Source organism: Falco peregrinus, chromosome 4 (genome assembly GCF_023634155.1).
Source record: "Falco peregrinus isolate bFalPer1 chromosome 4, bFalPer1.pri, whole genome shotgun sequence".
Lineage (NCBI taxonomy): Eukaryota > Metazoa > Chordata > Aves > Falconiformes > Falconidae > Falco > Falco peregrinus.
This window is the reverse complement of record NC_073724.1, coordinates 8,390,265-8,403,529: the sequence shown is the minus strand read 5'-3', so window position 1 is coordinate 8,403,529 and position 13,265 is coordinate 8,390,265. Positions and strand designations below refer to the sequence as shown.

Genomic DNA, 13,265 nt, shown 5'->3' with positions numbered 1-13,265 from the left:
CGGCCTAGGAGAACACCCATGGCACTTCTTTGGTGAACTGGTGTTTGCACCATCATTTTTACTGCAAAAATATCAAACAAGAACAAAAATGGCTAGGGCACTGCAGAGACACCAAAGTCCTTCAGGAAAGCAGGATGGGTTATTCCTGCTTGACTGCCATAGCAGTGGGCAGACACAGTGGTTCTGAATCTGTGCTTCCAGTGGAACACAAGCAGAGCCTGAACTACATGCCACGTATCTTTTCCTAATAAAAAGTGCTCAATAGTTGTGGCCAAGCCCTCTTTTTAAAAAAAAAAAAAAAAAATCTTCTACTTACACAAAAGGGCTGAAAAGCCTCGATTCTCTACGGCCATAGCTCCACCAGTGTTTGTAGTTTGCGCCAACAGTGCCTTTCTGACATAAATCTACTGGACACCTCACCTTTACTGCAGGCAGCAGAAAGCTCAGAGGGACAACATGCTGCTGGGGACCAGGAGGGATGCTGCACCAAGAGAGCTAATTCATCTCCTCCCAGCACCCCAGGAAGGAGACAACAGCGCAGGACCTCGGCAAAGAGGCATTGCTCAGCAGCTGCCCTTTCCTGCTCCACATCAGGCCACGCTCCGCTGGCTGCAGGGCTTGGCTCCTCCATAAATCCCGGTGATCCCCTTGCAGCAGCACACACAGGGCCCAAACATGTCACCACACCTGCAAGTACAGCCCCTCTGCCCAGCTCTGCTCCTGCACGGCACCAGGAACGGCTACATGCCACCCCCAAACCTCTCCGTGCCGGTGTTCAAAGCAGCATCAGCATCTTTTAAGCAAGCAGCATCATGAAAGACTGTTTGAAGCAGAGCGGAGGGTTGCATCTGGTCATTCCAGTTCCCCATGGACATGGTAAGGGCAGAGGGTGGGGAAGAGAGGAGGGACGTTAAGAGAGGGAAAGAGGGAGAGCAATCACAGTGGGCTGTTGTTCAGTAGGAACTGTAGGAACTTCTGTTGGGGAATACAGAACAGTATTATGTATTGGGAGAGAAGCTAGGTTTTAATACTAAGCTGCTTATTTAGGTCTCTAAGTTATGGAGATGCTGCACTTCAAAACTAATTAGATTGACAGAGCTTGGATTTGATTACAGGATTTTTCAGAAGCAAGAGGGTTTAAAAAAAAATATATAAATTAAATAGCTGCCCTGGAAATGTTAGCAAGGGAATTAAACAGCCACTGCTGCAGCCAATTGTTAAATACATCTAAGCTAGGAAAAATGACAACTCCAGCTGCCAAACCCACTGCGCCAGTGGATGCAGTAGGGAGGTACTCTCTTAACAGGCCTGAGTGGAAGATGCACAAAATGTGTGTTTCCCCATCCTAGAGGTGGGTGAGGGTCTCCAAAGCCCTTCAGAAAGCACGTGCCCCCCTCCAATGGCAGTGTGTGACTCAAAGCGCACTGATTTTCCCCCGCCCTGACCCCACTGCAGCGAGCAGAGCATGCGGGAGCTGTAGGCAGGCAACTGCGGGGCTGGAGCTGAAGAGGAAGAGGCTGCAGGTCCCACAGGGCAGCACAAGGGCTACCCAGGGAAAGCCACCTGTGTAGACAGAAAGTCCCATGCTTACCAGCCAGGACACTGGTCTGCACCAGGGGAGTGTGGCATGCCCAGCACTACAAACAACACGGGAGTGATATGCAGCTACGCTCCTGAAGTGATAAAGCAAGGTAGCAGTGGCAGAACTACACTTACAGCTCACCTAGCATGGAAGCCTTCACCCGTCTACCCGAACCAACTCCCTCTTTCCCCCCTCCCTCCGAGATCACAGGAAAAGCAGCAGTTTCACAAGGTCCAACAGCAGAACCAGAGCGGCCCTTTTTAAAATCCCAGAATTGCCAGCTTCTGTTCCTCTTGAAGCTCCTAAAGCATCCTTCACCCGTGAATACGAAGCTTCTCTCCAAGCACACATATGCAGATGTCCAAAGAAACGCAGCCTGGGGACCTTGACTCAAAACAGTTTTAACGTGCTGGTTGGTGGTCTGGATGTGTTTAGCTACCAGTCAGCTGTACCTGGCTGTGCTGTAGATGCTCTGGTGCTATACGCTACCCTCGCACCTTCAGGTTTGGGTAGAGCACTCTGGATAACACCACCCCATGTTGCCCTCATTGCCACAGAAGCATCCCAAGAGCAGAACGCTGTGTAGACACTGTTGATGCTCCTGCTGCTGGTACTCCCCATTCGCACTAAAGGAGGACGTCTTGGCTATAGTCACAGAAAGGCTAAGTGATATTTACGCTAAGCCAAAAAATTTTCCTTCAAACAAAAGGCAGGAGCTGCAGTGAAAGCCTGCAGGGTACACAGCTCTGATTAAACAGAGATGTCAGGAAGAATTGCAAATGTACACATTAGATCTCACTTCTTTGTGCTCAGATTGTCAGCCCCAGTGTGAAAGCAGCCCCTCCCTCAGCATTGCCACTGAAGGGCTTGATAAAGTACGTGCCCATTACTGCAACACAGCAGCAGATACCTTCCACCTAAGAGAGCCTGCAGCACCTCCCCTGCTATTCCCAGGGACCTGGAGAACATCTCACAGCACTGAAATGTGGGACTCTGTCAAGGTGGGAAGAGGTGACACTCAGGTGACATGCTGCTGCCACCACTGACCCAAGGTAAGGGAGGGTTTTAAACACAGCAATGCTGTGCCCAAGGGTTCTGAGAGCCATCTTATTAACACTGTATACAGTCAGGTCGAGGAAGGGGAATTTAATGAATAGGGACTTACCAGAGACCTTTCTGGATGAATGCAGGGGACCGTGGGAGACAAAAGGAAGAGAGAAAGACAAAGATAACAACACCAGGCAAGGACACATGAGCACACACCTGAAAGGCTGCAGGAAAAGTCATCAGCTTCAAAAGGACCTTAACATCTTATTTCTAAAGAAAATGTATACTTTTACCAGGCAGGGCACTCAGAGCTGAAGGGGCTCTCCCTGAATGATCAGAGGTGGACATTTCTGAGCTACAGGAAGAGGCTATGCTTGTCACCCCACAGTGACTTAGTGGCAGGGGGGGAGAGAGTGGGCAGTGACAGAAAACAGCTGGTAAGGTCTGCCCCTGTGGAAGGCGGCCAAACATCTGATAAAGTAGGAAGCTACATTATCCTTTTAATTGCCAGAAGACTCACCTTATGGCAACGATTTTGCTCTAAATACTTCAAGAAGCTCTCTCTGTCTCTCACTGTTGGTACTGCTACTAGGAAAAACACCTTCAGAGGGACTGGACACTGTGGATAACACACCAGGGACCTCAGTATGAGACTTGGTTGACTCCAGAAGTCACATGGCAAGAAAAGGTGCATGGCTGAAGGCTAGGAAGGAGCCTGTGATGGATAAAAATCACAATTAGAGTGGATTGGATCCATCCTCATAGCTGTCATCCAAGGACTATTCTTATGCAAAGGCAGAGATGTTATACAAGTGAAAAAATAGACATTAAAATCCATCCTGGAACTGTTTTCACAAAACCGTAAGTTATGTGAGCATGGTTGTCACAGAGATCTGGAGGACCCATCGTTCTGTCTCTTGGCTGAATGATGCCTGCAGCTATCTGCTGCGGCTTCCTTCCTCCCTCCCTAGCCCATCACTAGAGGGAGTTGCCAGTACCTTGTTTCTCACAGCCCCCACTGGCCTGGCCAGTGTTTTCATCCATTTGTCTTGCCCAGTTCTCAGGTCTCAGGTGAGCTGCACTTTCCTTTACAGCTAATGGTGAGAAATGGGTGTCTTCTGGTTCTTGTTCTAAAACGCATGTGTCAAGTAGGTCAGATAGATACCTAAAGGATGTAATTTATCTCAAAGCCAGGGTGGCTAGCCTGGGTGTTACAGATGAATCCCATCATTGTTATTGTGAGAAATGACTTTGCTTCGTACGAGGTACAATGCTCAGCACAGTGGTTGCCTGTCTGGAACTCAGACACTGAGCAGCATTTGTGTTATGACAGCAAGCAGCCGCTCAGGAGAAAGAAGTCCAAACTCGTCTTATTTAGAAAGAAAATCTCTCCCTTCTGCTTTGGCAAGGAAATGTGAATCTCTCTTTGGAGTCACTTCCCCACCAGAAACACTGAAGTGTCCTGGCATATTGTCTGGAGACCTTGTGAGGAATGAGACTACAAAACACTTGTGTGCGCCTGTGTGGTGCCAGCCTTGCAGATGATCTGCAGTGGGCACTGGGCTGGAGCTCTGCAGCTTGAGCTCGCAGCAGGTGATTCAAGGATACGCCACAACAGAGCCCCACTCTGTCCCAGGGAGATGAGCACAGAAGAGCACGGTCCCTTAGAGGTGCAGAGAGACAAAGGCAAGGAGAGAGTCCTGAAGGGAAGAACAGGAACCAAAAGAAGGGAGGCAGAGGGAACGAAACAGTAGAGAAATGAACAAACAAGGCTGGGGACAGAAAGGAGGAGGATGTACGTGAACACCAAAGGGGAGGTTATAGCCCTCCACTTGCATTCAGAACCTGCGCTTGGCTGTAGCCACATACAGCTTTCATATATCCAGGCAGATGCTGAGCAGCATGAATATTTTCCCCGTTTACTGTAGCCCCAGCATCCCAGCCATTGCACACCATGCCCAGCACCTTTGTCGAGCTAAAGTCAGCACAAAGGCAATAAAAGCCACAAAGCCAACACCAGTCCTGTCCTCTCAGACACCTCTGTGAGCTCTTGGATGCTCAGTAACTGGTACATTCATATTGCTAGCTCTGCTGGAGCAGCTCTGGAGGCATCCTCCTTTCCCTCCAGTCCCACCCTTTAGGAGAATTTTGGGAATTTAGCATCTTCGAGACTCCTTACCATCTGTTGAATATGCCAAACCATTGGCAGGATCATAGAAACAAGGAACCAGACAGAGGACGAAAGCCAGGTTAAGCTGCCAACAGGAAACAGAACTTCATGTCCATCTATCTGCAGCTTCACTGTTCGCTTCTGAAGCCAGCAGAGGTGTACTCAGACTAAGCCTGTGGGCTAGTCTAAGGCCCTGTACATGCTGGAGTTTATAAAATCCCACACGAACAAAGCATGATATAACACTAACTTGCTTTCACAAAGTCTGCTTTGGAAAGTCTTGCCTTTCTACCCCCTTGGCAGAGATGGAAGCAGACATGCACTTACACTTCTGGCACTTTGTGGAATGCAACTCGGCTGCCAGGGAGAGGAGAACAGCATGTCTTTGTGGCAGCTCTTCTGAGGGACCTGGAAATCCGCTGAACCTGGCTTCCTCAATAACCCAGGCATTCCCCTGGAGCTCTCAATCATCTGCTGGCTACAGCCTAATGCCGTTTTCCACAGTAACAGAAGGAGATGCCTGGCAAAGGGCTGACTGATAGAAGGCTACGTGCTGTATTTAAGGTGTATTTACCTTGCACAAGAATGAGTGGTGCCTTTTTCTTCAGTTTGCGTGTCCCACAGCTTCAATCAGTTGCTAAAGGCTCTTCCTTGAAACACCATCTGTCCCGATACCTGCTGGGCAGACCTCAGCCCCCTGCAATGAGAAATGTAGAAGATCCCACTGAAAAGGCAAATGCCATACATTTCCTCGGAAGATTTGCATGACCTGGCTTTACCTTCACATGATAAAGAGCAGGCAGGTCTTTTCATGCATCCTACTCAACACCAGTCAGCTTCAGCCCTGTGGAGGTTTTAGGACTGGCTCTGATCTGAGAGGGCCGTCAGCCAGAGCCATCGCAGCACAGCTAGGCTCTCGTAGAACACGTGCCGCCAAGCACATTGCCTGAGCCTGATGCTACGTAAACCGCTGACCTCTCAGGCTCTGGCACAAAAGCGCTTTTCAGGCTGCCTCTATGGCAGTAGGCAGCTAGATACCCCTATGGGCAGGTAGCTGAGCTGAACCCATAGCAGATACAAGGTGATGCTGGAGACTCAGTAACTCCCGTCATTCACTGCAACACTCAGGCAGTTACTTGCAAGTATCCCCCTTCATCTCCAGGCTTCCAAGTTTCGGCTTTCTTTTTTATGATAAAATCCTAGCATGCTTACAAGAACACTATTAAGATCCAGGTCGCCCTGGAGGGTGGGGGAGGCAAGAGGATTTCATAAAACTAATCCAAACTTACCAGTAAGCTATAACCTGCACAGCTAGAGGCCAACAACTGCTGTCCCACAAGCATGCCACACTTTACTCACGGATGCGTTAAACATCTACAGCTGCCAGAGGCTCTGCTGAGGGATCAGAGACCATTTATGATGTTTTTCTACCCCAGCGGATGGTCTCTGTCATGCCTTAAGAACTTACAGCTTGGTGCCACCTCCCAGCTTCCTGTAAGCGTCCTCTACAGGGGACATCTTTCCATGTCAGCTGCAGCATCACCGTCTGGAAAGAAGCCAAAGGTACATGCTTTGCTGTCAACTGGCCTGCGCTGCAGCCACCTCGGACCGAGCACGCTGTCCAGTGTGAACAAAAGCCTGCCTTGCCAAAGCCTGTCTTGGCCTCCCAAAACCACCTCTGCCCGAAGCAACTTCTTGTTGGAAAGCAAGCGTGCTGGTTCTGGCTGGGAGAGAGGTAATTTTCTTCATAGCTGGTATGGGGCAGGTTGGGGTTTGTGCTGGAAAGGGCGTTGATAACACAGGGCTGTTTTTGTTGCTGCTGAGCGGTGCTCGCACAGAGCCAAGGGCTTCTCTGCCCCTCACCCCACCCCAGCAGCCAGCGGGCTGGGGGGCACGAGGGGCTGGGAGGGGGCACAGCCGGGACAGCTGCCCCCAGCTGGCCCAAGGGGGATCCCAGCCCACACAGCATCATGCTCAGCACATAAACCTGAGGGAAGGAGGAAGGAGAGGGGGATGTTCAGAGTGATGGCGTTTGCCTTACCACGTGCTGGAGCGCTGCTCTCCTGGGGATGGGTTGACCCCTGCCTGCCCATGGGAACTGGTGAATGGATTCCTCGTTTCGTTCACTGGCATGTGGGGATGTTGCTTTACCTATTAAAGTGTATCTCAGCCCAAAAGTTTTCTCACTTTCACCCTTCCAATTCTCTCCCCCATCCCACCAGAGGGGAGCGAGCGAGCGGCTGGGTGGTGGCTTGCTGCTGGTTGGGGTTAAACCACAACAGGTCACCTCCTCGCTGCACTATCACCGTGTCCTTACACGGGTGCGGGGGGAAAACATCTTAAATTCAGCCATCAGTAAGGTAAGCAGGAAGTTTACTTCCAACATTACTGATTTTTTCCTGGTACCTTGAAAATGAGAAACCTCAGGAAGGGTTCAAGGAAGATTCAACACCTAATGCCCAGGTTTTACAGCAGATATTAAACACACACTCCTGTGACTCCTAGCCCTAGGTAATCAGAAACTCCCCCAACAAAAAGGTTGATTTACAGTGGGGTAGAAACAGGTCAGACTCAGAAAACAGTTACATTCCCCAATTCATCCCACAAATGTGGGCAAATAGTTCATGTAAAATAGAGTTCGTGCTTATTTTACAGGGTAAACAGTGCTGGAAACAGGACTGTAAGGTTGACATTTCATACCCTTGCCCCAACGATGGGGTCTGCATACATGCAACATGCAAGGAAAGAACTGCCCACACACCTCACGCATCCAGACAGCACAGACATAATCAAAAAGGCTCGCTCTTTATTTTAAACATAAAAAGAAACATTTTACACAGCATTGTTAGAACTATTCAGTACCTGCATTCCAGGATTGTGCCAAACACTTTATTTTATAACTTTGAAATTAAAACAAAAGAAAGAAAATATCTTGCCCTTCTGCTATATGATGTTCAAGCTTGTCCTGGATCAAAATTCCAAGTGCCTGGAGGAATTTACCAGCATAACCAGGAGATGTGGCAATGCGAACAGAGGAAGATCAACGTGAGCCCTTAGGATACTTTGACAATACCACAGGTTGCAGCAGGGAGGATATGGATGTTTGCACTGCATCTCAGGCAGCTTACTCTTCTGATACTCTGCAAGTTTAATACACAACCAGATGCACACACACCTCCACTCACACAAACCCTGGTCACACAGGAAATAATAATAATAAAAAACATGAAAAGTGACCTAGCTTCTTTTTTTTTTTTTTTTCATTAGAGATAAGATTCCCACTCTATTTTAAAAAAAGGGGATAATACAAAATTGGCACAAGTAGAAGGAAATCTGGCAGGTAAGTATTGCCCCTCAGCTCCTAGCCTTCCAACTACAGCAAATACAGGGTGGAAGGGGATGCAGCGTTGCCTTCCAAGGGGCTGGCAGCTGGATGAGCTAGTGGTGAACTTGCTTCACTTGGAATGACAAAGATGGTTTGTTACGGGCCATGAAAGAAGGTCAGCATTAGCTAAGGACATGGGGATCTTTCACTAGAGGTGCAGGGAGCCCTGACCAAAATAACCCTGAGTTTTTTCCAGCAGGGAGAAAGTGTGCTATGCCGTGTGTTTGCAAAGAGCTGGCGGTTCCCTGCTCATTCATTCCCTAATTATTGCATTACAGTCACCATCCTCTTCCCCTAAAACTTAACCAAGAGCACATAAATGAGGTGTCAGCCTGCGAGGACAGAAAGTGACTGATGCTGTGCTTCAAACTTCACCACTACTACCACCCCTCCCAAGACGCCCCAGTGCCACAGGCCTTCTGTAAAGAAAGCAGATGTTAATGCAGGAAGGAAGCTGCTAGATCAATGTGGGAAGGACAGCCAGCATCCCAGCCATCAGAAGTGCATTCCATAATGTCCAAGGAAAAAGCAAGATTTCACTATAGCAGACAGACAGGAGAAGAAGAAAAATTCTTGCTGTCAAAGTAATATCTGAGTGAATAATTTCCTCAACTCCATTCCTCTGGGAAAAGCATCGCTACAGATTTCTGTGCTTTCAGTGTGGAAGCTGGAGACTGCTTCTGCCCTGTTCCTCAGCAGAGGCAGCTATGTCTGCCTGCAACACAGGCCTTTTCAGAGCTCTTCCAGAAAGAAAAACATCAGACCAGAAAGAAAAGTTGCTATGAATGTTCAGGCCAAAGTCTTTCAGGGGTTTATAGGTTTCAGGTGTCCCACGTGAAATGTCTTAAGGAGTCAAATAACTTGCAAGCCCCAACTCTGCAAATCAAGTCCATTTTGAAGATGTCTCACATTCAGCTTTCAAAAAATCATTGGACACCTCTGAATACCTATATATATGTATGTGACTGCATGTGGGAAGCGAAACAGTCTTCTAGAAAAAAACCCTCATACCAGCCTCAAAACAAAGGTCACAATGCAACACAGGGGGGAAAAAAAACCCAAAACAATAACACACAACACCCAGACTGAGAAAACTTACCACAAAAAAACCCAGTTTTGGAATAGCTACAGTATTGAGTGCAAGGTTCCACAACACCAATGTGAAATGAAGCCTTCATAGCAGATACTAGACCTGCAGCTCCTCTGGAAAATGCAATGGGATGAGCTATTATTAGTAAAGCAGGTTGTCTAGTACATAACTAACGTCTAGACTGGCTGCTGCACACCACAGCCACTACCTCCCATGGATGCTCTCCTTCAGTATCTTTTATCTTAAAAATATCTGGAAAGGTTTGAGCCCTACCTACCCTTAAGTCCACATTTCTCACCCTTCCTGATGTGAGCCAAACCCTGGCTGTGACATCAGACTGCGGTACAGCCCTACTTCCTTGTTTGTTTATATACAGTATCTTTATTCTGACTTTTATTGCTTAAAATACCAGCTGTGCTGGGAAGACAGAACTGCCTGAAAAAGGAGCTGCCCCGCTCAGGAGCCAGGTCAGCGTACGTGGAAGACCAGAGCAGGACTTCTATTCTATAGCACCTAGGAATAGGTCTCAAACCCACGGGGAAAGCCCTGCTGCAGGCCCATGTACGAGACCAGGACCAGTGGAACCTGAGGGATTCTTGCTGCCCTCTTGGGCTTGCTCCTATTCCTACCCTGAGCTGCACTTCAGCTGCTGCAGATATCTCAGACTATGCTCACAGGTTCAAGGGTTACCACTGAGTGACTGGCAGAAGCAGCACTGCAGTCTGGTCTGTGCATTTGGTAACACATAGTTTACAAATCTTCTCTAAACATGATCAGCTGGCAAACTGCAGACAAAGATCCATCTCATTTTTGTTTTTTTCTACCCATAAGTCACACCATCACCAGGGGGGCAAGGTCTCCCACCTCTCTGCTGAGGCCAGCAGAAGGCTGGGCCTTGTCTGGGGACACCACGTGCTCCTCTGCCACAAGCAGAACAGGGTCTCAGGCACAATGTGAGCTCTAGTGGGAAGAAGAGAAGGTGGAAGCGTGGGAGGGAAGGTGGCCATAAGCAGACATCCAACAAATGCTCATCTGAGGACTGACCCTTCAGGGTTGCCAAGTCAGCCCCTATTCACCCCAGCTAAGAGCTTTGAGCACTGAAAAGAAAAAAAAAGCGTCTCAAAGACCTTCAGGCAAGTTACGTTTTGGGGTTAACTGCAAATCCTTTGAAAGCCAGGGAGGACAAAGCATGCGGACAACCATAAACCAATTATTTGCTGGAACAGCCTCAAGAGACACCAGCAGAGGAACCTTTTCTTCAACCTTCAACCCAACACAGAGAAGTCTGTGAGATACCAAGGTGGACAGAGAAAGGGAACAGGATGGTGTGATGGGGGTAGAGGGGAAAACTAGATCGGCTAGTACAATGGAAGTCTAATGCTTCTACCACCCCCTTCATTACCCTGCCCATCATGCTTTCACACAGGGACATCTTTTCAACACCAAGAGGGTGGGAGGAAAAACCTCACCAAACAAACAAACAAAACCTTAGTCATTTTTGTCACAGGGTCCTGCTGAAAGAAGGCTCAACAATTTGCACATTAGAAGGACATGATCCCTATGCAGAAAGTGCTGCTGGAAAAGGAGAACTCTGAGTCGCTAAATATGGCCTGAATGCTCTCAGGACGTGAGGTGTAACAAGGAGAAGCTTGAGGTCCAGGCTGAAATCAGAGAGGAAACACACTGTATTGTCTGGGCCTGTGAGTGAGTGTCTCAGCACAGTCCGAGAGCCCTGTGAGTCTCTCCTGAAATGCAAGTGTGTCCAGCTCCCACGCTCAGTCCATCTCCATCGACATTAGCCGGCGACGCTCTCGTCTTGTTTCCTGCACTTCCTTCTTGCAGCACCAACGGGAGCTGCAGTAGCCAATGAGGCAGGATAAGAGTCCAATGACAGTGGCCAGACCGATGCCAATCAACAGGGGATACTTGAAAGCATTCAGAACTGAAAGAGGAAGGCAAAGTCATTAGATAATTACGGAGAAATTCAGAGGTCCCATTCATTTGTTCTTGTCTAAAAAAGGAGAAAATCCCACATTATTCAGTCATGGGCAGATTAATTGTTTCAGAAGGAAATTAAACCAATTTTCCTTCTTGATTTCTGTCTTTTGAAGTTTGGAAAATTGGTCTTTTACTGGACTCCCTTACCTCCTCACCCTAATTATTTCTCTAATGTTTCAAAGCCTCAAGGAGGCTGGAAGCACCAGAGGAGCCTTGGAGTGAGATACCAAAGCAGAGCTAGTTCCAAGATGTATCCCATTACCTACCTGTTGCTCCAAACAAAGGCCTTGCAGAGTTTCCCCATCAGAGGCGGACTATGGCTGCACACTTCGTAATATGTTTCCAAAAGGCAAGGAGTGGACTACTTTAAGTTTTGCTTGATTAGAACTACTCATACAATACATTCACTACCACTCAGCAACCCTGTCTAATCAACCTCCGAAGTTGGTACCTAAACAAGAAATCTGATTTGCACTACTGTTCCGTTACAAGGCAGGGTCAAGAGCTATAAGGAGTTTGAAAAGTACAGTTACAATGGTTATCTGCACAGTAGGGAGAACAAACCCTTCTGATTCCTTTAAAGTTCATGGGACTTTCTAATATGACCTTTCCTGGAAACGCTGACAAGCAAGCAACTAGTTCAAAACCTCTCCTGCATTAATCTTCCTCCTTAGCTACATGCTGAATGCAGCACCTAGTGTGCAACTTGCTTCTCATGAGGTATAGCAACACCTGCCACTCAGGTTGTAAAGCAGACAAGGCATTAAGTGTGAAGCAGCATGTCTCGTTAGGAGAGAGGGGAAGGAGTCAGAGCTCTCACTTTCTGTTCTCAGCTTTGATGCTAACCACAACACTACGGCACGCCCTATCTGCAAACCAAGGCTTCCTCCTGCAGGCAGCAGAAGGGTTAATACTTGGAGACAACACTATGCCTTGATTGAAAGATGCTCCAGCTATGCAAAACATCACGAAGAGATGGTCAGGAAAGAACATACTCCAGTATTATGACTGCAATCTGTTCAGGTCTACCTAGTCTACAGAATCTGGAATCAGAAGCTGTGAACAATAGAAAAGGATAAACACCACCACCTAATGAGATTCTCACAGGCACCTTTAAAAATAGTTATGGGAATATCTGTCACAGAAAGATATAACAAGGTGTTTAAAAAAAATAAATAAATAGTGTAACACATGTTGCAATCTCTTACCATCCATTTTCACAGATAGAAAGATGGGTTTGGCTTTGATGTCAGGCTCCCGCTGCCATACACCGGTGGCAGATCGCACCCACGGGGTCACTATGCAGTAGTGGTTCCCAAAGTCATGGTCCTCACAGCCATGCACACGGAGCCGGAATTCCAGCGGGCTGATTCTTTCCAGGCTGAGATCACTGCTGCCATTTCTCCTGCTCTGTGACACAATCCCTCTTCGGTCCAGTGAGGCCAGCAAGATGGGCTCTCTGTCCAGTGCAAAGGATCGCACAGCGAACCAGGAGACATCAAAGGACATATCATCTGCATTTGTGGACAAAGAATTTAGACATATTGGTGGGCTCTGAAAAGTATTCACAGTGCTGCTTCTTGGCAGAAGGATTAATCAGCAGCATAGCCAACACTGGCCTGACAGCGGAAGAAAAGAAGAAAAAGAAAAAAGACAGTGCCCTAAACGTGTCCTTTCTAGGAAGATTCAAGTAGTGAACTGCAATGAAATGCACTGGCAGCAAGAATGTAGCTGCACGGGTAGGGTGACTTACCACAGGGACAACAAAGAGGAGACTTCTTGCTTTCCCACCTGCTATCCTAAAATTTGTGTTTAATCTCTGGTCTAAGTTTTCACCAAACAGACCTAGTGTCATAAGAAGTTCTACAACTATGCTGAACCCACAGTGAAAAGGGAGTGGAAGTACTAGGTATTTGCTCGCAGAGGGATTTGCAATTGCTATCTTCGTGCAGGGTCTACGCAACCACAAAGACAGAAGGCTCTTTCCTGAAGG

General features: G+C 47.9%; 1 protein-coding gene across 4 annotated transcripts in view; it reads right to left on the bottom strand.

Moving 5' to 3' along the window:
* Positions 1 to 7,585: 7,585 nt before the first annotated feature.
* Positions 7,586 to 13,265, bottom strand: part of PTGFRN (prostaglandin F2 receptor inhibitor) — a 72,610-nt gene continuing 66,930 nt past the window's right edge. For all 4 annotated transcript variants that reach the window (XM_055802513.1, XM_055802511.1, XM_055802512.1 and 1 more), the window contains 2 exons: positions 12,481 to 12,786; positions 7,586 to 11,216 (listed from right to left, as the gene is read on the bottom strand). In XM_055802513.1, coding sequence (XP_055658488.1) covers positions 11,050 to 11,216; positions 12,481 to 12,786 — 473 coding nt within the window. In that variant the 3' untranslated portion in view covers positions 7,586 to 11,049. The remainder of the gene's footprint in view (positions 11,217 to 12,480; positions 12,787 to 13,265) is intronic.